General features: G+C 40.1%; 1 protein-coding gene across 1 annotated transcript in view; it reads right to left on the bottom strand.

Annotated features, from left to right (window-relative positions):
• Window positions 1–12,705: 12,705 nt before the first annotated feature.
• LOC139452561 (uncharacterized) overlaps window positions 12,706–27,028 on the bottom strand; it is a 42,325-nt gene continuing 28,002 nt past the window's right edge. The window contains exons 21-34 of the mRNA XM_071234083.1: window positions 26,674–26,984; window positions 26,142–26,256; window positions 25,757–25,939; window positions 25,255–25,554; window positions 24,345–24,756; window positions 23,827–24,044; window positions 23,437–23,601; window positions 22,558–22,822; window positions 22,175–22,445; window positions 21,269–21,415; window positions 16,684–16,972; window positions 16,004–16,072; window positions 15,365–15,560; window positions 12,706–15,201 (exon numbers count right to left, since the gene is read on the bottom strand). Of these exons, the coding sequence (XP_071090184.1) occupies window positions 13,430–15,201; window positions 15,365–15,560; window positions 16,004–16,072; window positions 16,684–16,972; window positions 21,269–21,415; window positions 22,175–22,445; window positions 22,558–22,822; window positions 23,437–23,601; window positions 23,827–24,044; window positions 24,345–24,756; window positions 25,255–25,554; window positions 25,757–25,939; window positions 26,142–26,256; window positions 26,674–26,984 (4,713 nt within the window). The 3' untranslated portion in view covers window positions 12,706–13,429. The remainder of the gene's footprint in view (window positions 15,202–15,364; window positions 15,561–16,003; window positions 16,073–16,683; window positions 16,973–21,268; window positions 21,416–22,174; window positions 22,446–22,557; window positions 22,823–23,436; window positions 23,602–23,826; window positions 24,045–24,344; window positions 24,757–25,254; window positions 25,555–25,756; window positions 25,940–26,141; window positions 26,257–26,673; window positions 26,985–27,028) is intronic.

A 27,028-nucleotide genomic window follows, 5' to 3' on the forward strand; every position in this document is an offset into this window, starting at 1 on the left:
AACTTTGTGAAGACACTGCTCAAAATAAGCGACACACCTTCTTTCTTTTGGTCAATCAAATTCTGAATATCCTATTGCTGAAGTGGGAATATTGGTAAATGTTCAAGGAGCAATACGTGAAGGATATGTGTAAAAGAGAGTCGAATAGCAACAGCTTGGAGGTTGTATTTTAGAGAGACAAGGCTATGGATAACATCATAATAGAAGCACCACCAGAGGTGAAAATGAATGATATAAATTGTAATGACGAATGACATGGTTTGAACCAGTATTTAACAACTCTGACGTGAGATCTCATTTTTCTTGCTTATCTGTTTGGGTGTTAGTAGCAGCAGTGATGTTAATGTTTGTGACCCCATTTGGCTATGGATTGGTTCAATGGAAATAGGCCTCTTTTCGGTTCCTCTTCTAGCAGACCTCTTGGCCTGGTCAGGGACCTAGTGTACGTGTTATCACTTCTTATCCCCAGGTCTAATCTGTATTTGTGTTAAACTTAACTGCTGTATTTGACTTGTAACCAGCGTATTTTGACAAAATGGTGTAATTAAAATGATTCAAATTTGTTTAAGGACCATGTTGGTAAATACAAAAAGTCAACGCAAAAGAATAGTCTCATGATCTAGATTATCTGCCGAAACAGATCCCATTGGTGTAAAAGGCAAAATACTTCATATTCATATGAATGGAATATGAAATAATAGTGATGACACCAGGTGTCCGAGAAAAATGGTAAGCATGTCCTACTGTACATGTAGCATGTCGAAATATTTAGTGACAAAATAAATGTGGAATATATATAGGCACTACTGCGCAATGTCTCGAAATGAAATGACTCCTGTGGTCCACAACGTACAATGTAGGTACAAAATCATTGTCATGTTGCTGTTTTAGAATATTGCCTATGATAACATGTCTTTCAGATGCGAGTGAACGATTGCATATTGTTTTATGAAATGCAACGTTATTTCACTGAGACTGCAAACATGCACATACCAGGTGCTTTAAAAATGGGTTGATATAGTGTATGATTCATTTTACCAAATGTGTAATTCACCATTTTCAACAAATGTCACCAAATGTTTATGATAATTTCAGATCGTTTTCTAATTTGATTTAAAGTCAAATTATATATTGTGATTAGGGATTCCTGAATTTCAATGTTGGAATTTGATGTTGTCAAATAAATTTCTTGTAATTAGAAATATTTTGGTAAAAAGGTGATACAAAGACCTTGACATGCATCGCTTGTAAGAATAAATTTGTAAGAATTTCTGGGTCCAGAGAATGTACAACATTCCCTGTCTCAAAGATCAACCATAATCCTTGCCCCAATCAAAAAAGACATTCTTTAATTGTACAGAAAGTATTTGAAACAAGTAGAACTAATACCATATGAATTCTCAAAACTTAAGGGGTTTGCATGTCATTTTGCAATCCCAGAAAATAACCAAGTTCAATGCTGTGAAAACTTTTTATTTTACAACAACTATCCCACACGACAAACTTAAGAAGAAACTTGACCATAGATATAGGCATATGTCTATCTTAAAAGGTTCAGGATAATTTGGCAAAAATGAAAGGAAATGTCATCTGACATGAATGACTTTCTCATTGATAGCATCTATGTGAAATTTAGGCATGACATTTAGGCAAGAAGTAGGCATCCCCATGGTCACCAAATGTACTCCCCTCCTTGCGTATTTGCTTCTTTATACATACTAATCTTAATTTCTTTTCTGATTAGCAGGGTCAAAACAAGGTAGTTTGGCCAAGAAGTCTAACTTAAGCCTCAGCTATATCGAATATCTGATTTCGTTCAATAACAATCAAATAGCCAATTCCCTTCCACTGATTTACCCACCTGAACTAGAAATAAAGGAGACCAGTGAGACCGCATCATCGGTTTCATATTTATGCATAAAGATTCAGATTCTTTCTTTTCGGTTACTTTATGCATATGATAGGATTTTCTGCTCGGACTGCCGCTTTTAACAGTATTCCAGTTATATCGCGGGGTGTCAGCTTAATGTGGGAGGAAAGCTCGAAGTGATGCAGGTCTCAGACGTTTACTACTTCGGTGAAACCCACGAGCACGGGTATGGTGCTGACAAACCTAGAAACATAATCGGGGCGAACCGGGATTCGAACCGAACCCACAATCATAGGTTTCTGGCGTGCCAAGGGGACGCAACTCTGCACAGCGAATCGCGGCGCCTTAGACGACTGGGCCACCCGTGTCCCCTCGGATTTAACAAGAAATATCAGAGACCTGTAAAACCACCGCATCTCTTTCATATTTAGATCAATGGATACAAATTCAGAGGGACAAATTCTCCACAAGACTATGACAAGAAGGATGACTTCAACTTTTCAATTAGGAGATAAACATGCTGTGTTTTCAATGTAGAGCTAGGTTACCTAATTTCTAATTATTGTGATTTAATAGCCTCTGATTGACCAATCAGAATCGAGTTAATTCCAAATTCATGGTAGAATAGTCAATTTTCCCTCCACGTCCAGCAATAATGTGTTTGTGATGGGCGATACTCGTGGGGACGGATACGCTCACCATTTGGCGAAAATCTGGTACTGTCCCTATTTGATAGTGATCATAAACACACGCTCATGATATAATCGGAATTAAACAATGAACTTTGTTACGATCGTGGAAATGTTTTTTATTTGCATTTAGAAACAAATGATGTAGCGTAAACCGATTCAGATTTGGTTGATCTTGAACCCAGTATCTTGCATTAATTGAAGTGTCTGTCTTTGGTGTCATTTTAGACTGTTGAATACATATACAGAAAAGCTGCTGTGTCACATGACACAGTTATCTCATTCATTAAAATGCTTCATTTCCATTAGGTACTGATGTAGTGTCTTGAAATAACTAACGAAGTCGCATAAAAAAGATAAATGTGGATACCGGTTGGCATTGTATGCTATAACATCGCCCAAAAGAACATGGATAACAGTTTTAACTACTTTACTATCTGTTATGTCTATAATGTTCAGTAATTGTGTTTAACATGACAAGTTGATTTGGTTTTGGTTTTTTCCAATATGAACTCATTATTGAAACAGACAGCAATAATGTCAACATAGAAGAACGACAAGAACCAATATCTACACTGATCACTATTTTATTCTATGCATGTCTAATTTCTCTATGCATTCCTTTCGGTGGCTTACCGTCTGCCTATAGTAGTTATCTGTCTGTTTATGGTGTGAAATGTTATTTGCATATCAATGTCCAGACAATGGCTACCATGACATCGGCGTTTTGGATGCTTTTCACCCTTGGAAGGATCCTTGGAACAATTCTCAGCCTGCACATGAGGCAGTCAGGGCTGATCTACTCCTGTCTCATTGGAGTGTTACTTGCAGCAGTTAGTGGTGTTTCAGACCCCATGCCACTTGGTGGAGTCTGGCTGTGGGTTGGATCAACGGCAATAGGTCTCTTTTCGGGTCTTCTTTTAGCTGCGTATTGTCCAGGTGCAGGGCCTATATCACTCACACACCAGTAGTGCTAGGGATTTGCATGTTTGGGGATTCCACTGGCACATTCCTTTCACAGTACTTTACAGGTCAAGTCATGGGTAATCTTGCATTAGATTGGTACTTGTATGTTATGATATTCTTATCTATCTTTGAATTCCTGATTTTTGTTATTCTCACAGTGTTGTTATATGAAATAAAATGGAAAATGTAAATCATGTAAATATTCTGACTGGAGATGAAAGTTCTAACATCAGTATATCAAATATGTTAGAATTTAGAGATACATATCAAGGCAGTTAAATAAATACAATATTATGATTATTGTCATGAAATGGAAGAACTTGAAAAGGCAAACATCAAGAAATGCCATACTGTGTGAGTGTGGTAGATTCCCCTCTTTACATGCGCTGTGAATCAATGTATCAAAAACTGGTCACGTTATTACATATACCAACAACCACTTGTGACGAACATGTTATCTTTTCTACATGCTAAATTTGTATTACAGAAATTGGAAATGTGGGTAACACATGTCAGAAAGATTTTGTATTATTCAGATTGTGCTGATGTTTAGAGACCACAATCACCTAGAAATGGCACGTGTCTAAGTAATCTGTTTTACACTGCGTATGAAAGTTAATTTCCTCAAATGTCACATTGCGTCCAGTAAATTCCGAGCATGACTTTGATGCTGCCCCCTCCAGCTGGAACTGTAAGTTGGAAGGAAATTTAATTTAAATTTAAATGATGTCCGATACTTGTTTGATAGACATTACTTAAAAGTTGACGGATGACAAGATAGACACAATTTTATGGATAACATAAAGGGCGCGGCGCCGACAAAACAGAAGGCTGTGCACCCGAGAAGCTAGGGTTACACACTTACACCTACACCACGTGAAGCGGTCTAATAAAGTCTCTGACTCAGACTGGAAAAATGGTTTCATACGATATATCTTTGATTTTAACTGTTTTGTGTTCTTTGACCTTCAGTCTGATATTGCATTTACTGGGGTTCAGCTCAGTAACATAAGTGGATGTTTTTCTTGCGGATATTTAATCTTAAGCATATGGTATTTCATTCTAATAATCTCTATAGTATTGAGATATAGCGTAAGTATTTTACGTTAGCTTGTCTTCTATTCTGCCACAATACATCGAGGTGAGTAGTCCACATCTAAGTGATGTCTATGGTGCATTTTGGCCTTTTCTTGGACCGCCCGACCCTCTTCCAGTTACTACTACTCTTGCAAAGGTAATATTTGATACAAGTCTTACATTTCTTGATAATCCCCTACATGTAAAACAATGTGATTAAAAACATCATATTATCTATACACATGAAACAGTGTTCCAGTAATCAAATAGTCGGAACCTTTGAAGGGCGTTTTATATTGAAATGTCTGGGCGCCTGCGGACGCTCTTCGGTAACTTAGAAAGAACATGCTCGAGTTTACCTCAAAAGTAGTAAAATGTTAATATCAACGGCTGGAGCTGCTGGAATATTGCCCGACATAAAAGGAAAGGGGGTTATTGGAAAGTTGAATCATCCTTCTTGTCATACAGTTTTGTTTATAGTTTTGACACTCAAAATCTTTATGGATAAATCCAGATATGAAATTAGACTATTATATTTCTATTTCAGGTGGGCAAATCATTGGAAGAGAATTGGCAAATTTACTATTATTGAACGATTTCAGATTGTCGATATACCTGTAGCTTAAGTTAAACTCCCGCGTTTTATTTTGCTAATTGTAGCAGAACTTTACGATTCATAAACGTTTGATAAGTATTTCGTAAATGTCCGTTTTTATAAACAAAGAAAAGTGCTTGAAATATAAGATCGAAACACTGAAAACTGTCTACGTTATTAAATGAAACCTACACATCCTTATCATAGGATATCTCAAATGTCCTACAGTCCTACAGGAAATCTACTTTTGAAATATATCTCTGGGTTTGTTTATGTGGAAACTAAAATCAGTTCTGCAGCATTGGCTGCACATTGGCTTCAGGTATTGTGGGTTTATGTTGGTCACCTATTGTTGATAGAGTCTCACACGGACTACAAGATGAAAAACATAAAGGAGACAAAATCAGTCCAAAAAAGCCCATATTGCTCAGTTTCCTATAGTAATACTTCTGTATGTAATCAGTTCGGATAGTTGTGGCGATTATTCTTTTGATGAGGAAATCGACCCTTTACACCAAAGTTGAATCCGCCTATGTTAAAGGAACTGATGGAACATTCTGTGTTGCTTATGAAATTAATACACAAGCATTTATACAGAAAAACGTGAGTTTAATGATATTTACATGTATGTATGTTATTATAAAAGGTCGGGCATTGCTTTGTTTTAAACATATTGTAGATACTTGTGGCTATATTGTTTTAGGATAGCTGAACAAGAAATAAAACATGTTTAGAAGTGCTGGAGTAATTCTTGTCCGGAAAAATGAAATTTGATGATAAAAAACAAAGCAGATGACAATAAAACCGATCGCCCAAACGCATCACGGCAACGGCCATGGTAACCTTATGCACGTGAGTTCCGTGCAAATTGAAATGCACATGTGTTCCCCCATTTCTTCTCCTATACAAAATCCACCCAGATCGGACAACATTCATTCGTTATTAATTTGCTACCGCATGCCAAGATTGACAAGAAATCAGCGACACCAAGCCCTTGGACGATTGCAAGCTGGACAAACCGCCGGCATGTAGCCAATGCATTTCAAGTTCACTTTAGGACCATATACAGGCTCAAGCAACGGTACCAGACCACCAAAACTACAGATGACCGACCACGTATTGGAAGACCAAGGGTCACGTCAGGATCGTCAGATTGAGCGACAGAATCTTCAAGATCGCTTTGTTACTGCTGCGGAAACTGCTCGACAGACCATGGGGACACACCGGCGACACATTAGTGCGGACAGGGTGCGTCGACGATTGACGAGCAGACACCTCCACTGTCACAGGCCACACCAAGGACCCATTCTGATACCACGTCATCGCCGGGACCGTCTTCAGTGTATCTCAACAGCAGATGGCAGAGAGAGAGAGAGAGAGAGAGAGAGAGAGAGAGAGAGAGAGAGAGAGAGAGAGAGAGAGAGAGAGAGAGAGAGAGAGAGAGAGAGAGAGAGTCAGGCGACGCCGTGGGGAACGTTATTCGGATGCTTGTGTTGTTGAGAGAGACTCGTGGGGTGGTCCGAGCATCATGGTGTGGGTTGGAATTGGTCTTGCACAGAGGGTCGGCCCTGTGGTCTTCCAGTGCATCGGTCCAGGGAGAGGCAATGGTGTCACAGCAGCTCGGTAATTTGATCAAATCTTGAGACCACACGCCATGCTTCATTTGGCACGTCGCCGCAACCACGAGTTTCAGCATGATAACGCCCGTGCCCACACTGTGAGAGCAACAAGAGACTTCCTCCAGCAGAATGGAATCAGAACCATGCAGTAGCCTGCCCTCAGTCCCGATTTAAATCCCATTGAGCACCTGTGGGACGAGATTCAAAGACGGCTGAATGACGTCCGATCAAAGCCGACAACTGCAGCTGAACTGCGTCAGACGTTCCTCAGAGTGTGGACTCAAGTGCCTATGGTCTTCATCAAACGCCCCATCCATTCCATGTATCGATGTGGCACGGCAGTCATCAATGCACACGGCGGACACACGAGATACTGACTTGTGATGCCGTTTTCTAGTGTTGTGTTCACTTTAAGAACATTTGACATTTTAATTTCAACCTTGATGATCAGTTTTGCCAAGATTCATCGTTTTAATATGTCTCAAAGTATGTTTACAGTGTTTGGACAAATAAGGTTCTCATACATACTGAACCAAATTAAAAACTTCACAATCATAAAATTTTAACATTTTGACCAGTTATCATTGTGGGCCCTTATTGTGTATTTAAACAGTAATGGCCACATATTGTCTTTAGATAACACCCGTTTTTGTGCAGGTGAATCGATCAAAATCATGTGCACAGCACTATAGTGGCAAATGGCAAAAGAGTTTTTTCACGTGCAACTGGTCGCGTGGCCATAATACCGCACGTGTTTTCAGCCATACTTGTTAGCAGTCATTAAAAAAAAAGAAAAACACAAGGAAACAAAAGTCTTTACAGCCATTTGTCATGACACGCCTTTCAAATGTGCAACGTGAACGTGCCATCGGCATGTTGCAGACGGGAAGTCGCAAGGACGATGGGTTGTAGTCGACGGACTGTTTATGATTTACGGACGCGTCTACAGCAAACGGGTACCACCGCTGATCGACCTCGGCCATGTCGACCACGAGTGACGTCACATGCAGAGGATCGTCAAATAGTCTTACGTCACCTCCGTAACCGATTTTTGACGACTACATCAACCAGAAATGAACTGTTTAGGGGTTGACTGAGTGCGCAAACTGTTCGAAACCGTCTGAGAACTGCTCACCTTCAAGCACGACGGCCGTACTGGGGGCCGATTCTGACTCAATTACACAGACGTCAACGTCAATTGGCGGCACAGCGACACTTACGATGGACTCAGAGGAATTGGAATCAAGTCGTCTTCAGTGATGAATCCCGATTTAATCTTCGATTTGCTGATGGTAGGGCGAGGGTGTGGAGGCGCCGTCATGAACGTTACGCCCAGTGTTGTGTACAGGAAGTTGACAGATTTCGAGGCGGAAGTGTCATGGTGTGGGGTGCTTTCTGTGGCAATGCACGTTCAGGCTTCTTGTCATCCTCAACGCGCTGCTTACCGCGACCAGGTACTGGCACCAGAACTTCTGCCTTTTATGGCAGCACATGGAGACGGGTTGATCTTCCAACACGACAATGCCAGACCCCACACAGAAATTTTGACAATGAATTTCCTTCAGAATGAGGGAGTCAACGTCATGGACTGGCCGTCAAGGTCTCCTGACCTCAATCCCATCGAACACGTCTGGGATGCTTTTGGCAGAAGTCTGCGCACTCTCCAGAACCGACCACAGAATTTGCAAGATCTTGGCACCATTTTGCAGCAACAATGGCGTTGTCTTCCCAATCATGTGTTCACAAGCATCACAAGGTCCTTGCGGAGGCGTTGTGTGGCAGTTGTCAACGCACATGGTGGCCATACACGCTACTGAATTTGTGTGCCATCAGATTCTCGTGCTTGGGACTTATCATTTAAACTGTTGAAGTTATTACCGAATACCGTAGGTGCTTGGAACAAATTATGGTTACCACTGTTAATTAAAATCCTTCTTTGGACATTTATGATTAAAAATTACCGTTGTATATCATATATGGGATTACTTTTAAAAATGTGAAGTTTTTTATTTGACTCAGTATATCTATCCATGGTGACGTTTCTTTTGCGGTTCAGTATATATTGCATACAAGTCAGGCCTACACCAGGAAGTTTGCGGAGTTGGGGCCAGCCAGCATTTGCTTAAACTTTTTTTAAATGCTTTAAAGCCTGAGATGATGTTTGCAGATAGTATATAGAAGGGTGTTACCTCCATCAGCAATATAAAAGCAATATGTATGAACGCGGGCAAAATCAAATGGTCCAGCCTTCAAATCAAATTTGTTTCATGGCCTAAAAAAAGACAATTTCACAGTAAGGTAAATACAGGATACAGCAGACACACCAGTGTACTCTTGTGACTAAGTTAAAAACCAAGAGGTATCCTCGCTGTCAATGACCCTTTGTGATGCTGTGTATGTTTTGCATTGTATATACTTTGATTTAAGCAAACACACGTGTAAACAGGCTACTTTTCAAGTAAGTTTCAATTTGTCACGGCTTCCTTTATCAAAGGTGAGTCAAACCAGGAAGACACGACTGTGTGTGTGATTTTCTCCACGTGCCATGACACATCGGCAACACAGTTTGTGTACATACATGTTGTATGTGTTGATTCAACAGATATTACGCAGAAGAGTGTATACACAGGCAGACATAAGGTGGAAGTAGTTTGAGTGTGGGTGAGTAGGCGGGTTTTGGGAGTGTTGGCGCGTGGGAGGTTTTGTACCCGTAATACATTAGTTTCAGAACACCAAGCATGCCCAGTAAAGGAGTTTTCGATCAGAAAAATGATGAGTTTGTTTTGGGGAAACAATATCCCAGGGTCGACACACCATATCGCTACCCTCATCAACATCAATGTTAGACCCTCTCGTCTCGATGTAGCCATCTTTCGGAAATGTGTTTTCACGGACGATTTAACCGGAAAGGATACCGAGATATAACTTGAATACTGTTAAAAGCGGCGTTAAACCCAATCACTCACTCACTCTAAGAAAGTTCCAAAACCAGCTGCGTCAGTCGTCCATGATTTATTCATTATGTCAGAGCATAAATCTAGTTGAATGTGTGTGTGTGTGTGTGTGTGTGTGTGTGTGTGTGTGTGTGTGTGTGTGTGTGTGTGTGTGTGTGTGTGTGTGTGTGTGTGTGTGTGTGTGTGTGTGTGAGAGAGTGCGCACTCTCGTGTGTGTGGGTGCTCTCGTGTGTGACTGTACTAGCGGACGGACTAATGCCGTTTAAGATACCGGGGTCTTCTCTCATATAAAGATCACCAGACCTAAATTATCCCTAGAACAAGAAGGATTAAGATTATTGTAAGCTTCAAACTCTAGTACCTATTGCTGTATGCATACTGTAACTGTTAAGACATATCTTAACTGCAACATGGATAGAGGTTATCGCGCTTGTGTGTTTGGGGATATCCTGTAGTATGCATTAACATTGTATTGAGTGGTTTCAGTTGGCGAAACTGATCCCGTTTGGCTAGTGCCCTCGCAAAATTGTTTCGCAAAGTTGCCCAAACTTGTGAAATGCTTTATCTCCGTCACAGCTAGAGACTGATTTTAGTTTATTAGACTATTCTTTTGATAATGATAGCAATTATCCCAGTAGTTTTCCGATGGTTAATTCTGACTTGATCGCCGAAGGTCAAGGGCACTGAAAGTAGTCCCTACTTGACCTTTGATATTTGCATCTCTATCAGCATATGACACCCGGTATTCTGTCGATAAACATACCCATTATATGATAAATAAAGTACATGTATATTCTCTTTTTCATTTCGTTTAGTTCTCAACTTGTGCCTAATGTACGCAAAACTGTTTGCACCAGGTGCCTCGGCAAGATAAAGGCAACGGGCAAAATCGGTATTAGTTTGGGCCATATAAAGATGCAAATATGAAAAGTCAGGTAGGTACTGCTTTCAGTGAAAACAAAACAAACATGGCTTCGTCCTTGGCAATCGGCGATAGTCAGAATTAACCATCACGAATCTGGAGGAACTACTGACATAACTGTTTTTATTGTCAAGACAATAGTCTAAGATACTGAAAATCAGTAGCTGAGGCATTTTACAAGTTTTAGCAACTTTGAGATCTAAATTGCGAAACAAGCCCAGCGGGAACAGTGTCCATATCTGAGCTTGTAGATCTCTGCGGAAAAGCCTTCTCTCACATGTTTCCTCGTCGAATATTAACCTCAATTAGTGTTACAAATGACCTTTGTCACATTTTGTTGTTGAAAAAAAGTATATTGTAATCCTTTTATCCCACTCATACGAAGGAAAGTAAAGTGTACAAATGTTCATTGCTAATTATGGAAAGAAAAAATTCTAAGGGGTAAAAAGTGTGAAGAATATGCTGGCTTTGCCGAGAACGTGTGCAGGCGATCATGGCCGTGAACGGAGGAGTGCCAGCTGGATTGAGAACGGAAAGGCGGACTTGTTGTGCGATCAAGCGTGTACTTTTGCAGGTAGTTTGTGCGATCAAGCGTGTTAATATTAAGGTGATATCCTCCAAGACAAATATGTGAAGCCCCTGTACGTAAAGGCTCATCCTCCTCTGAATTGTCGTTCCAGCCTTTGAAATTGATAGACAGGACAAACGTGCAAATGAACCTCATTTACGATCTATTATAAGTTGTATCCCAATCTGCAAAGTTGTATCCTAATCTGTAAAGTCGTATCCTAATCTGCAAAGTTGTATCCTAATCTGCAAAGTTGTATCCTAATGTGCAGAGTTGTATCCCAATCTGCAAAGTTGTATCCTAATGTGCAGAGTTGTATCCCAATCTGCAAAGTTGTATCCTAATCTGTAAAGTCGTATCCTAATCTGTGAAGTTGTATCCTAATCTGTAAAGTTGTATCCTAATCTGTAAAGTTGTATCCTAATCTGTAAAATTGTATTTACCTATGAGACTTGCACTCTAAAGAGGCTGTACATGATGTTAATATCCCATATAAGAAATAAACGACTCGTGGTCTGTATTTATCGTACAATAAAACACTGCATGGAGTATAAACCACTCTGTGCTGTGCTGTTATATTGTACAACAAACAACTATCCATCATCGTTTTTTCCTTAAAACCTGTACTTCAAGAGATGTATGCATCTATACATGTACATACATGATGAAATATGACGCTACATCAAGGTCCAAGTATAGTAGCATCTATAAATACACCCTTAAACACGAATTCGACTTGCGTGTAAATATACATTGAAACAGGACAGCCATTGCAAACCCAACTTCAACAAACAAACCACGCTCGGGTAGCATAATGCTCCTATATTCTTTCATACATTCAGCTGTCTTTATACACAACATACTTCAAATAGAAGACAGGCGTATTGACGGATTTTGTGATGGTGTCGTAATATAAGCAAACAGGGTACAGTTTTTGTCCTCTAAGTGATAAATGCAACGTAAATGTGTATGTTCAGTTTGAATTGAATACAAATTCATAAGACGCATGCTGTGGCTACATTAACATGAACTCAGATCACACTTACTCCCGGGGGTATTTAGCGTTCTGCAATTGCTCCCCACGCTACCTGAACTTGTAGTGCAAGGCAGGTCAGGGTCGGTGATTCTGTTGATGGGGTGGGTCGTTGCTCATAACAGATGTATGGAGCACAGGTGCGTTCACGTGCGTTCAAAAACTTTTATATGGAATCCGGTATAGAACTCATAAAAGGTGAATATTCTGTCGAGCCATTCGAGTTGGATGAGTCTGTGTCACCTTGTCCCGTAGATAGTTACTCAAATTATCAACCTTGATTGTCACGTCCAGGCTTATGAAGAATCACCAGACTTAGCTGGAACATTGCCGATGGAATATTAGAACAACAATACATTCACAGAGACAGTATCACGGAGTATTCTAAAAAAAACTTTATTCATAATATTATATAAAACATCATTTTATAGGTGAATGAATATATTTAATATTAATAGGTTGAAATGTTTTCTATGTATGATTACATTTGTACTCATATAAAAAAAGATAATACTACAATTGCAATGTGTACATTATGTTACATCTTGGATCTCCACGGTGATATAGTTTTGTAGAAAACAAACTGACAATCATTTCATTACATAATCTTGACAAATAGAAACTTATATACGCACTATTTATGTCTGAAGCTGGTGTCAACGTGTTCATTACCGGTTAATAAACAGTACACGAGACAATACGTAGCACGTATACTTAATACAAACTGGCAATCAAATGTTATTCAGACTTTGTTTTGCGATCTTGAACGGATATCGTACTGCTGTCATAGGGATACTCCTTGTATCGCTGTCGTTCAACGATAGTTATGTATGAAGATAAAAAAAGAGAATATTATACAACAAAATACGAAAAGAACACAATGTAAGTGAAACGACTATGTGTCTAAAAATATATGGCAACTACTTTCTCAGAAAATTGTTACTTACATAAATATATTATCTATTATCACAATTCAAGAGAATGCAGCAATCATTCATTCAACAGGTCAGTATTATCAAATATTGTGCTTTCAGAGAAGATGTCAGAAGATTTAAAACGAATGCTCATTTAACTCACTCGAACCTTTGCCAGAATATACACATGGGACAAATCAAATATTCACAGTGACATGTATGTTATGGTAACATATATATCAGTATTCCCGGTACCACCAACATCCAAACGTGGGACAGGTTGTTTGTCGACCTAGATGTTGACACTGTAGTACCAGGTGAAGCAAACACAGAAGTTGAGCTTGAAACAATCGTGCCGTTTAGGTCAGTACCTGTTGAAGTATCATTGTACGTGGATGATGAGGCCGTAGTTACAGAGGTTGCGTCTACAGCACTTGTGCTGTTTATAACAGAACCTTTTCTTGTGGACGTAGCGGTGACGGTGGTGGAAGAAACGCTAACGGGTACAGCTGATGTTTCTCCTGAAACCTGGGAGGTGGATCTTTGGGTTGAAACTCCTGTGACTGAAGATTTGTCAGTAGGCGTTGAAACTGTACTTGATGTTAAGGACGACGAGTTGTAGTTACCAACCTTCACTACAACCTTGGCTGAACTACTCAAGGAAGGGATGCCATCATCTGTTACTGTCACAGTCAGTTCATACAGTGTATTTGTGAGTGGTTCAAGGCTTCTGACTTCTCCAGTCAGTTCATGTATTGTGAAAACAGGAGACCCATCAAGACTGTAGTGTAGTTGCGTATTCGGGTCCTTATCCGTAGCTTGAAGTTCAAAAATAGGACCTGGCAGTTGATCAAATGCAATGAATATCTCGTAAATACTCTTCGTAAATGTCGGCTTGTACATATTTTTAGGTCCAAATACCAGTGAGTAAGAGATATTTGTTGATTCAGTAATGTTCTTGTGATAGTCAAATATGTGCAAGTAAAACTTATCATGGTAGTAGGATGTCTGCCAGGCATTAGGTCCAACCAAAATCTTCTTCCCATCATCTCTGGTGACTTGCAGAAGTGTTTCAGTCGCGCTATCTCTTGTCAGATTGTTCACCAGGCGAGTGTAGGTATAGTTTGAGAAGGATCTCCTTGACATCATAACAGTCAGGTCAACGTAAGCATATGACCTAGTCCCCACTGTCTCGGTTCTACCTAAAGTGAAGGTCATGACATTTGAAGAGCTTACTGGAATTGAATAAAATCCATTTGAACTATCAAAAACGGCATCAGGCATTTCGTCCTCATCGATGATATCATTAACTAGAAAGTCGTCTCTGGTGTCATTAGGAGACTCGAGTCTTACCATATGGACCAACTCGTGATATCCAAGGTCTTCCATAATGGATAACTGAGGATCACCAAGGGGGTTAATGTTCTCAAAGGTAGCTGTGTAGTTGTAAAATTTCCCCCTGAGGGTAGATGTTAGAAGCCAGCGAGCAGTCTTGGTCTCAAAGGACTCAATATCCCCAAAGTCTATAGACAGAGAAGGACTGACAGGATGTGTATCCAACTGTGCTCCTATTATCTTGAAAGCGACCAACAATCCCTTCTCATTTTCAATGATCTCTGGCTGGGCAGAGGTGATCTTCAGCTGGCGGGCTACACCATATGCCCCATTGGAGACCATGACTGCAAGTGTGAAGGGAACAACTGGCTCTACCACCTCTGAAGTCATTGGGTCATCCCCCTGGACATATTTCTCCTGGAAGTAGTTGACAGTGAGGCTGGGATTTGGTTTTACTGTAATTGTGTCTGGTAGGAGAGGGATGGAGAAGTTCGAACCATCGACCGTGTAAGAGAGAGTCCCACCGATATCATACAGAGTGTCCTCCTTGACTGCCGCCGTGGAGTAGGGTATGATAAGCCACTCTGCTGTACCTGACACATCTGTCTCTAGCCTGCCAGTTCCATCAACTCCAGTAAGGCCCACCAGAGTTGGGGTTCCTGAGGAAAGAATCATACAGAGGAATATCCTACAGAGAGTTCATAATTCCTGCAAATTGCTTAAAACTGAATCATACACGACTTGAAGACAACATTAAACGCATTACGTTTCATTCTATATGATTTAGATAGGAGTTTTAGTACGTCCGACTGAAATACTTACCAACTGAAAATTTGTCATTTGTAGATGTTTCATCGCCATACGTGGCCCTGATGTTTACGGTGACCCGAATGCTATCCAGGGCTGATTGTTCACCATTCTCTATCTCTAATCGAGCAGTGAATGCATCTCGTGTGAGAACCAGATCTTGCACAATACGTACTCGAACCTTTGCACACACTCCATCATCACTGCTACTCTGAAAAGAGAATACATGGATTTTCAGTTGAACATTAGAACCAAACGCGGTCTGCACTGAATGATCTGCATGTAAATAGGGAATGGAAAAAGCAACAAAGGGCTGAAACACGTTAGAAATCTCTTATTCCAGTACTATTCCAAGATGTTCACATGCGTACTTAGGAACTTGTACCAGTAAGTACCTTACTAGCGGCAAAAGGGTTTTCAGGGTGATAGGATTGTTTCTAAAAAAGCAAGCATTATACTTCTCAATGTTTTGGCTGACATAGGGGGACCTTTTATATCAATGACCTGACTATACCTAAAAAGGTTATGATCATATTAATGTAAATACTAAATTCAATGTAATGGTCTTGGAAAATATCATGTCATCTTTTGAAACGTTTGGTTGAAGTTCAATACACAATGCACAAGAATACAAAATCTAAGACATTTATTTACCTTCTTTTCGCTTTCTTGATAGGCATTGACTGCATTTCCAAAATCGTCAAATATGGAGTCAAATCCTCTCTACAGTGATAAAACATGACGCAAATATATATGTGAAAAAGAAGATTCATAATGATTATATTAGTTGCTTAAATAGCTATCTTAAATCAGTTTATTTATTCTGAGACAACTGTCAGTTTGACAAATATGCAGAGAATACCACCCGATCCCGTTAGTCGCCTCGTACGACAAGCATGGGATGCTGAAGACCCGAAACTTATGTTTATCTCAATGCTACCATCTTCTGATGACTCTTGTTTAATAGGTGATTATTATGATTTTAAACCTCTGACCGATCAAAAGTACTTTCCAAAGTCATGGAAGAATTATGGATTATATGTCCCTCTTGAATGAGTGATATAAGCCCTCACCAATCCGACCCCTCGACTCCAGTAGTTTCGAGTTTCGAGTAATGTTATACATTCGAGATGAAATGAAGTGTGGATGACGTTATTTCATTTTGAACTCATGATTGGAACAATGTGATGACATGTCATTCCACCTTCCCAACCCGCATTGAAAATGACAAAAACGTACATAAATTAATACGTAAGAGCTACTACACATGTCCTTTCTTACCTCCAGCTGAAATAATCTCAACTGAGATTGCTTATGTTAACTTTCCGACTTACTTGTTTGGCATTGTCTGAGTCAGTCTTAAACTGCTCAAATCTGGACATGATGACATTGTAGGCAATGACATCGTCTTTAGGACCAAGTGAAGCAAGTGTTCCACCTTCCCAAGCTGTCATTGTTTTGTTCCACCTAAGCAGGAACTTCTCAACAGTCTCACTCTGTGTTGAGTTCATCGGAGAAACAATGGACGCGATCTCACTGGAGGAGAGGAAACTTCCTCCTGCACTGTCATCAGCCAGGGCCAGGTTGAAGGAAGACGTCCAACTGTTGTCATACACACCAAACCTTAAAACAGAAACCCTCATTATTACTCGCCCGTTGAAGATACCACTGTTTAATATGAATACGCCGGTGTTTACAGTGTTTAATTCCAAAGTGCTTGCTGATGTACAGCGAGAATTAGGTTCAAAAACAAATATTGAACACTCCAAACATCTCTTGACATTGAGAGGAGCGTATGTACACTCCATGACCCCAGCAACCCTGTTGCAAGGTTGACGATACTTGGCGTTGTTTCGCTGGTGTATCTTGCAACAAAACTTCACATATTGTGTCATAGGGTTTTGTGACGTGTTTGTAAACTTTGTGGTGCAGGACCCCGTTCCCCACAGCGATTGTAGCGTAACGATAGTCGTAAGTCTATCCTAAAGTATGGGAGTTACGATCACCTGAAGGCTACGAAAACAAGTATGCAGTATTCATGTTATTTATTTTCAACAGTAGGACAAGAAATATTTATAGGGCAAGATTGACAAAAAATTGACTGAAGAAGGCTTAATGGATTGAAAGGCAGATGACATAATTGTTGTTTTCAAATGTTAAGGGCTTACACAGTTTCGGGTCAATACCCAAAATGTCAGTCAATACCTGGTGTGAACACCATCAGCATTAATCACTGCCACACATCTCCTGTACAATGAGTGGATAAGACGATCAGAATGGATCCAGAGCAGCTGTGCGTAGTTCATCGGCAGTTGTAGGGACTGGGCGCACATTGTGCAGACGCCTTTGAACCTAATCCCACAAGTGTTCGATGGGGTTCAGATCAGGGCTGAGGGTTGGCCACGGTAGAACACGGATGTTGTGTTGTTGCAGAAAGGCCATGGTAGCTCTGGCAACATGGGGACCAGCGTTGTCCTGCTGGAAAATGTGTTGTTGATGTTGTGCAAAAAATGGAACAACGTGGGGTCTGATCAATTGGTCGATATACCACTGAGCAGTGACGCCGTGTCACCGACCTTGACTAACATTCAGAAAGCACGTGGGTCCAATCCCTGCCCATATCATGACGCTAGGTCCACCCAATGGATCCCTTTCCACAAAGTTTCTGTCAGTGAAACGATCACCTCGACGCCAAATTCTGACTCTTCCGTCTGGATGGGAGATACAACTCGACTTTCATCAGAGAAGATGTCATGCCCCCAATCACGATGACGCCAATTGTGATGACCCTGTGCCCACTGAAGTCATGCTTATCGATGCCGTGGTTGTGAACAGGACGACGTGCTGGTCGGCGACATCTGAGGTTGCTGGAACGGAGACGTCGGATCACAGTGTCCCGGCTAATGTGTCGATTATGTGTTCCTTTGGTCTGTCGAGCACTTTCACTTGCAGTTAGAAACGCATGTCGCTGGTGTTAACGGGTAATCTGTCGATCTTGTCGAGGTGTGGTGACCCTAGGACGACCGCTCCAAGGAAGGTCATCTGTGGTCTGTGTAGCATTGTATCGATGCAGGAGACGGTAAATTGTGGTTATGTTAACGTTGAAATGACGGAGCCATATCTTGAACAGACTCTCCAGCTTCCAAACATCCGATAGCCTGGTTTCTCTGAATTTGAGTTAGGCGTGGCATTGTTGACCAAGGAGTGGTAGGTCCAAGAATCGGCCACAGTTTTATACCCACTACAGTTCGTGACAGTTCGTGCATTTTCGATTTCGCGAGAAATGGGTGCATGATACCAACATATTCATTGAAATGGTGCGTTTTGGCGATTCGTTTTTTATGTTGCGTTTTTACTCGGGGCTTCCAAAATGCAACCAAAAATATTGATAACACCATCAGGCTTCACTACATGCTAAACCTCGTATCAATATATGGTTCCGTGTTTGTTATCTATTTGCTTAAAAGCACTTAAACTGTTTCTTTTGCGTGTGAGTATAGAATAATAAACTAACTCCATGTAATACCAACTCTATGAAACTCGTGAATAGTTCTGGTATCTGACTCCCATTCGCTCCTCAGATGGCAGAACTAATCAGTCGTTTAAAAACAAACTGGTATTGCACAGGAGCTCGTTCAGTATTCTGTATTTGTGACATGAAACTATTGGAACACTGAACACCAGCGGTAGTGATTATGTACATGTAAAAAGAATTGCCCGATCTCCCACCAATGTACCCGATGTATTCACTGCGATACTGTATACTGGTGAGCATAATTAGCTAACTAATTCAGGGATACCTATAACGAGATACTCCCGGGATATGCAAACGAACAATGCGCAAGAATAACATGTAAATTGTAAATGACAGGACAGGGCAAGATAACTGGAAGGTTATGCTACCTTTAAAGAAATAGTCCTGAAGACTACGTGTTTGCTTCTCTAGAAAAAAATCATCTCCTTTTGTGAACTCGAGATTTTTTAGCTTTAGCCCTTTTATTCAGATGTACATGGTGGTATAATAATACAATTGAGTCTGCCTATAAACAGTCAAAATAACAACTAATGATTGTCAGGATAATGACCAAGATGGAAGCATAAGAAAGTGGGATTGACATTTGGACACGAACCATTCAGATATCATTGATATTACACACATTGAATCATTATGTCCGAAATTCAGTATGACCAATAACATTAATGTTGTAAATATAGTTAACGAGGTCTTTAATGGGTAAAGCCATCTTTATTTAAAACAGACGAAATTACCTTTGGGATCATAAAGGTCAAAGGTACGTTATTTTAGGTAACAAAGTTTCAGAAAATGGAAACATTCTCGAACAATAATCAGTTGCAATCAGTTTTAAAAATAGGGATCAGTGCCCACTCCTGAAAACTGCAGCTCCTTTATTTTGCTCTGTGTGTCTAAGTAAATTCTTCACATCTAGACTGAATCACAGCTCTGGACTGACTTTATTCTTAGAGAGCACTGAAAGATTTACTGAAAGACAAGCTGTATTAAGAAAAGGCTCAACACCAGATCACATTTTTACATTTAACTCTCTGTTAAAACACGTAAACAGAAACTAATGAAACGCATTTCATACCGTGTGGAGGGTGGGTATCTGGAGAAAGATTCTTCTTAACTGATTGTAAATGTTTTATAACAATTCATGATATGCTCAACAAGGAGAGAATTTGTCAACCTTACTGTTCTCTTTGTTCGTAAATGGTGTTGATAACTTTTGATAATATTGTATTCAACATGGAAGATAAAACCAGTTTATAAATATGTTTCTGAAACTCATGCTACTGCTGTATGCAGACGAATCAAACTGATGCTTTCGCAAATTGCTGCAACAAACGGAATTAAAGACACATATCAATAAGTTCTTATCTCTGGTGGTAGGAAAAAAGATTATAAGTAAGTAGCTATGCTAAACAGTGTAGCCCATGAAAATTTCACAATGTATAAATTACCTCTAGTAAAATATGTAACTTTATGTACACCACAAAGGCATAGTGTGAAATAGGTATGAAAGCTATGCACTAGGATAGCAGAAAAGCCGGATTTAGTCTGCACCAATCTTACTACATCAGAAGTATGAAGTTTCGAATATAAGTCAATGATTGAAATTGGCCATACTGCCTTTAAAATAAAGATCTCTATGAACTATGAAAAGTACCCCCCTTTACATCGTGTATATGTTGTACGGAGAAACCGATTGAAAGCCTTTATACAGCAATGTTAGGTAACAACACTTCGGGGAAAACGTATCTCAACACCAACTTGTTATCAAACTGGCAACACTGATATCTGGGAATCCAACCTGCAACCTTGTCATCTTTAAAATGGCTTAAATATCACATTTCCACCTATCTCCATGACCAGTTTATTCATATATGTCATTCAAATACATATCGATGAACGTTTCCATACATTATGTATTCGTAATGACATAGGTGGTGGATGCATGATCTCCTTATTACAATCCCATAAAATAAGTGTATAAAGACAGTTGCTCAATTCAGTTGAATAATTTTAACACATGTGAAATAGTCATATCCAGTATCAAATATGCTCCTCTGCTAACCTCAACCCACTATGTACATGATCTTGAAAGAAATAAAGTTCTGTTCTTTTCTGATATGTTTGATATCAAAAGACACAAAGGTGAAATTAACTTGTTAATTTGTAAACAGCAATTACCAGTGTCTTGAGTGTACAAACTACAACAATCCTCCTTCAGTGGAAGACAAATTAGTGAGGTCATTTGATTCTGACGTCATGGTTTATTGATGACGGTTTGCTGGCCTGCAAAGCATTGTGATGCAATTTTATTGCAGCGATATATCATGTGGAAGCCAATTTTGGATGATAAATACTAAAAGTACCCAAAAGGAAACATTGTGCCTTACATTTCTTGTCCTCCAAAGAGTTCCTCCAACATGATCATGTAGTTCCTGAGGGCAGTATTACTGTTTACGACTCCTTGGATGATCTCCCCATTCGTGGAACGTCGACGTCGCTTTGATTTACAGTCTCTGTTCATTTCGTATATGCACCTGCAGAGAGTGAATGATTAGAGCTTAGTCGTAACTTTGAACATTAATTCAGAATATCTCTACACTGTAGGAAAGCCCAAATTAAAGTGACGCAGGTTAAAGTTCAATCCATTTTGTGAAACCCAAGAACACGAGTATGGTGCCGATATTCCAAAGGAGCATGATCATTGTCAAGGTGAGATTCTAATCTTCGAACGTGCATGTGATAGTTAACCAGCCTACTTGCATGTGATAGTTAACCAGCCTACTTGCATGTGATAGTCAACCAGCCTACTTGCATGTGATAGTTAAGCAGCATACGTGCATGTGATAGTTAACCAGCATACGTGCATGTGATAGTTAACCAGCATACTTGCATGTGATAGTTAACCAGCATACTTGCATGTGATAGCTAATCAGCATACGTGCATGTGATAGTTAACCAGCATACTTGCATGTGATAGTTAACCAGCATACTTGCATGTGATGGTTAACCAGCATACTTATGCCATGAAAGGACAAGGAATGACAGCCATTAATTGCACTGATTTTCAAACGTGAAAATGTTTCACTAATTCGGGTCACGTTTATACCATCACGAGAACCATGACCTCCCATACAAAACAGCTAGGGTCGAGACCTGCTCATGTTTAAATATTAACAAAATCTTTATGTGATGCAGGTCTGAGACAATGAGTTTTGCTAACTCATAGCGTGTTTTTAATAACCTTGAATAAACAATGACCTTACTTACAACACACTTATATATGTATAACTTACACAACAGCTTGCCACAAAGTTAGACCCAGAGCACATTGAGGACAAACAACTGGGAGGACACATGCAGTAGCAAAGTCAAAGATTGCTTTTGCAAATCCCCAGAAGCCACTGGCACCAGAGAAACCAGTCACTGCTACAGCACATCCAGCAATTGGATGAAAACCCAAAGCACACGTCTTGATGAGCGTCCCAGCACAGTTGCAGGTGATTGGAGTCACGGGATTGTAGACAACAACTGAACTAGATGGAGATGACCCACCACCACCAGTACCTAAAACCAAACACTCCATTTCCTTAAAACATATCATAGGAACATTTAGGGGATGTATTTACTTGTTTTTACATTTTGTTACATGGATATAACTATATATGAACAGTGTTACCTGATATTCCAACATAACCACCTCCACCACCTCCACCACCTCCTCTTCCTCCTCCACCACAGGGCAATGGAGGTCTTCCTGGATACACCCGTGTCAATGTGATGTCCTGGCCACCAGTTTTTGTACCACCACAATAGTAATCGTAAAGCATTTTCAAACCACATGCTGATGTGCCTAGGTTCCTCTTCACTCGAGGCTTCAGTTTAACCAAGACTGGAACAATGACGCTTGTATTTGCTTCTACACCTCCTATAGGATCTATAGTCTATGAAGAAGATGCAGACAATATTATCACATGATTTACGCACAGCTTTTATATAAAGACTGGATACTTTTTTAAAGGCTCATTATTCATTGCCCAAATCCGCACATTTTAAAATCATATTGAAATTATATGTTTATCCAGTTTGCCAGTCTGGAAGTGACTTTGTTTTTAAAGCCACGTGAAATGATATGTGACTTAGAGTGTCTATTTACAGCACCGATATAAGTAAGTCTTGTGATTTGGTCATTTGCATTCCATAATAATGTAACTTAAAATATATCTCAAAATGGGTTAATCACAGCGCTGTCGTGTGTTTACGATTATTATACACGATCACCAATAAAATTCCCGTTCAGTCTACTTCAAAATTTGATCCACGAATGTTTTAGATCAAATATGGTAAACTGGGTGTTTTTTAGTGTTCAAAACATCCTGGCATGGATAAGGGATGCAACTCTCTTACCCTTTCATCTTGTATTTGAGAGAAATTATGTCACTGAATATAGTTTCAGCAGTACTTTTAGCCATATTCCATCAATATGAGGTTGGTGGATACCAGAAATGGTGTTCACACATTGTACCCATGAAGTTAAAGGTAAAAGCAACATATTCACCTGTGTAAAGATCAATGTTGGATGACTTGGCAGAGTAAACCTGGCATTGTCTGCCCTAATCAGGCCGTGATTGGTGATGTTGAAATTGATCACATCTCTCTTCCCTTCCTCATAAGGGATCAAATTGATGTTGGCTGGCTCCACGGTGACAACAGGCATGGGTACCTTGACATATTATTTATGAATAATTAGCACATATCAATCATGTACAGTCATATTCATGATGTCAATTCCATGCTTACAAAATGTACACCTTCCTAACGAGAATAATTATTTTAGAAATTTAACTTACGATGTAAGTTGACCACCCTCAATAATATAAGTACAATAATGAACATGCCTATTGAATAAATCACTAGCGAGGTAAGGTAAATTATTTTGCTTTTTTACCTGTGTTTCAAAGGTAGAATCCAGTGTGATTGTGTATTTGTCCTCAAATGTTGTTCGGGTGACAGTCCAGGTGTATTTTACAGCAACTCTCTGCAGGAAAATGGTGTAGGAGGCGTCTGACGGTTTCGCAATAACTACCCGTGAGTAGGATCCATGTCCTGGAGCAGTGGCTGTCAGAGTGTATTTATCTTCGTGCACATCCCCAAACACCACAAACTCTGTGAAGAGAACACCACAACCATTGCAATTAAAGAAATTACAACTACATATGACTGGTAGTACTCTTCAGTTTTCATTTCGTTACACAAATGTCAAACAGCCATGGCTTGTGTGTAGTAAATAAAAGTATTAGCTATGACATGAAGGACAGGATTATTTTGTTAATATCATTTTCGAAACAACCATAGTTTTCATGCGTGATTAACCAAAAATATATTTCAAGAAACAGAATTTATGCAACGTTGATAATTTATTATCATGGAACTTGTCTGGTAAGATATATTTCAGGACCAACATGCCTGTTTGGTTAGTGGTTATTCTCTGTTCCGTGTATCCTCTTCTAGGGTTTCGTAGTGTCACCACAGCTCCAGACACCAAGGGCTTGTCAGAAGCAAAGTATGTGTATTCATCTTCTACCCGAACTGTGATGTTCAGTTTCTCCTGGGATGTCACATAGAACCTGTAGGATATACTGGCCGATGAGAGATCCGAGTTTAGGGCGACGCTGCCACTAAACTGCCCTAGACTATCAGTTGCACCAGTCGTGACTGTCAATACCAAGATGGCCGTCTCGTTTGGTTGTAGGTCTAGGCCATCTACTGAAGCTATTCTAGTTGTTGTGGAGTATGCAGACATTGTGAGTCTTGGTTCTGAAGGCATTGTTACTCTGAGTGATTTAGCTGTGACTTCACCTTCATTCTTGATATTCACCTGTTGACATGAGCAACCAGGAATTAGAAAATGTAGCTGACATAGCATTCCTGACATTCTTTTTTGACATAAAAACGTTTTGGTTGATGTCGCCATTATAGGCCATAATATAACTATGGCTCCGATGACTCCCCTTAGGCCCAAACGACTTCCCCGTCGAAGGCTCCGATAACTCCGAGGCTCAAATGACTCCCACAGAATAGAAACTGAGTAAGAGGGGTTGAAAACCTTTATAATAGAAGATATGTTTGATCTTTTCTGTAATCATTTTAATTCAAAACAAGGGGAGTCATTTGGGCCCAGAAGGGGAATAAGCTGAGCCTAGAGGGAGTGTTTTGAGCCTGGCTAGGGGAGTCATTTGAGCCGAGGCCCATATGACTCAAGAGTCAAAGTTAGGTGGAGTCGTTTGAGCCTACTACACCGGTGAAAGAAATACACTCTGTAATAATTCAGTTGCCGCCTATAATAAGAACATAATTTCCAATTCAAAGGACATACCTGGAACGTTTTCTGAGTTCCTCGAGGCACACTGTCTGACAGGGATGTTGGTGAGACGACCAGAACAGGTTTCCTGACATTTAGCTGCAATCCTATTCTAACTCTGGCTGTAGTGCCATCGGTTGTGCTGAACACAACAGCAATAACGCCCCGGAGAGGACGAGATGCTGTGAGGATCAGATCTATGGACACTTCAGAATCTTTGTCCAAGTGTATTATTAAGGGTTGAGAACTATCACTTGATAGTCTGTTTCCTGCTCTCACGACTACAGATGTTAGTGGCCCACCAGTTCCCTCTACCTGATAGACACAGACTAATTATTGACACATCAACATAATGTTTCATCAGACAATATGAGATAAAGAATATATGCTTATTTGCTGTTGTCGATGTTCGTGCTCTAGGTGGCAGAACATGACAGCAATGTCTGTACAATTTATTTTTTATACATGTACATGTATTCTGAAACGCCATGCAGAATGGTACTGCATTTAAACTCACTCTAGCTGTGATGCCATTGATCCCATTGATTCCATTATTCTTGAGTACAGTAACATCCCGCATCTCCACCACGTCCGTGTCCATGTAGGCTTGTCTGTTCACATACCCAGGTACGCATATCATCCCCAACACACTCCAGGATTTCTGAGGAGTGAACCCACTGTCGGATGGGTGACGGCCATCCTAAAGTAGTTATTAATTTAATCAGATTAATTATGCAATCAATCTCAAGACCACACCATAACATGCAATCTCACTGACACCAAATATGTTTTTTCATCAGCCAACCATACGTCAAGAGTATTAAATAATGTTACACTAACTGAAGGCTTAAGAGCGGTTATAGCTACCGGTCACCAAACTGAAGGATATAAGTATACCTCACCACTTCAAACTGTCCACTGTCGCCAGCCTTTGGAAAGTACACTGCTTCAAAACGTTCCCTGTTCCTCGGTGATGTCACGATGGAAATCGTTGTGATTCTGCCTTTATTTCGTACCCTGAAAAAAAACCCCAGCTCATTATGTTGCACATGCGTATGTTTTTCGCAGACAAGATACGTTTCAAAGAACAAAAATCATTGCGTGAAAAAAGATCCTGGTAAGTGAGTGAGTGAGTATTGTTTTACGACGCTTTTAGCAATATTCAAACAATCATGGTGGTGGACACCAGAAATGGGCTTCACACACTGTACCCATGTGGGGATTTCAACCCAGGTCTTCGGCGTAACGAGCGAACTCTTTAATCACTAGACTACCACACCGCCCCTCATTGTTAAGCAATCCATACTATAAGATTCCTATTTAAATAAATTAATTGACTCGCTATTACTGTGATAGTTAAACTGTGAAGTTAAACTTTAATTTTCCGTTGTGATTGTCAATGAATACATAAAACAAGATAACATGTATACTTACTTCACATCCACAAAAGCAATCAATGATTGAGCGGTTCCACTGAAATAAGTAACCATTCCACTGATTTGTATGTTTTTCGGAACAGGGAGTACCCCACTAGGCGCCACCTCTTCTATTGTTATGTTATAGGACAGTTGGACTGTCAATGACCACTGGACCTCTGAACGTCCTACACGGTTGGAAGCCCTGGCGTTGATGATATATGGTTGGACACGGGCTACCGTCCTCTCCCAGAAGATGAGCCCAGTCTTTTGGTCAATTGTCATTCCAGATGGAACTCCAAACAAATACCAATCAATTGGAGCACTGCCCTGTGAATTGAGGACCACACTGGATATTGTCAATGGTATTTCAT

The sequence above is a fragment of the Haliotis cracherodii genome, unplaced genomic scaffold, assembly GCF_022045235.1.
Source record: "Haliotis cracherodii isolate W230 unplaced genomic scaffold, xgHalCrac1.p SCAF_9, whole genome shotgun sequence".
Lineage (NCBI taxonomy): Eukaryota > Metazoa > Mollusca > Gastropoda > Lepetellida > Haliotidae > Haliotis > Haliotis cracherodii.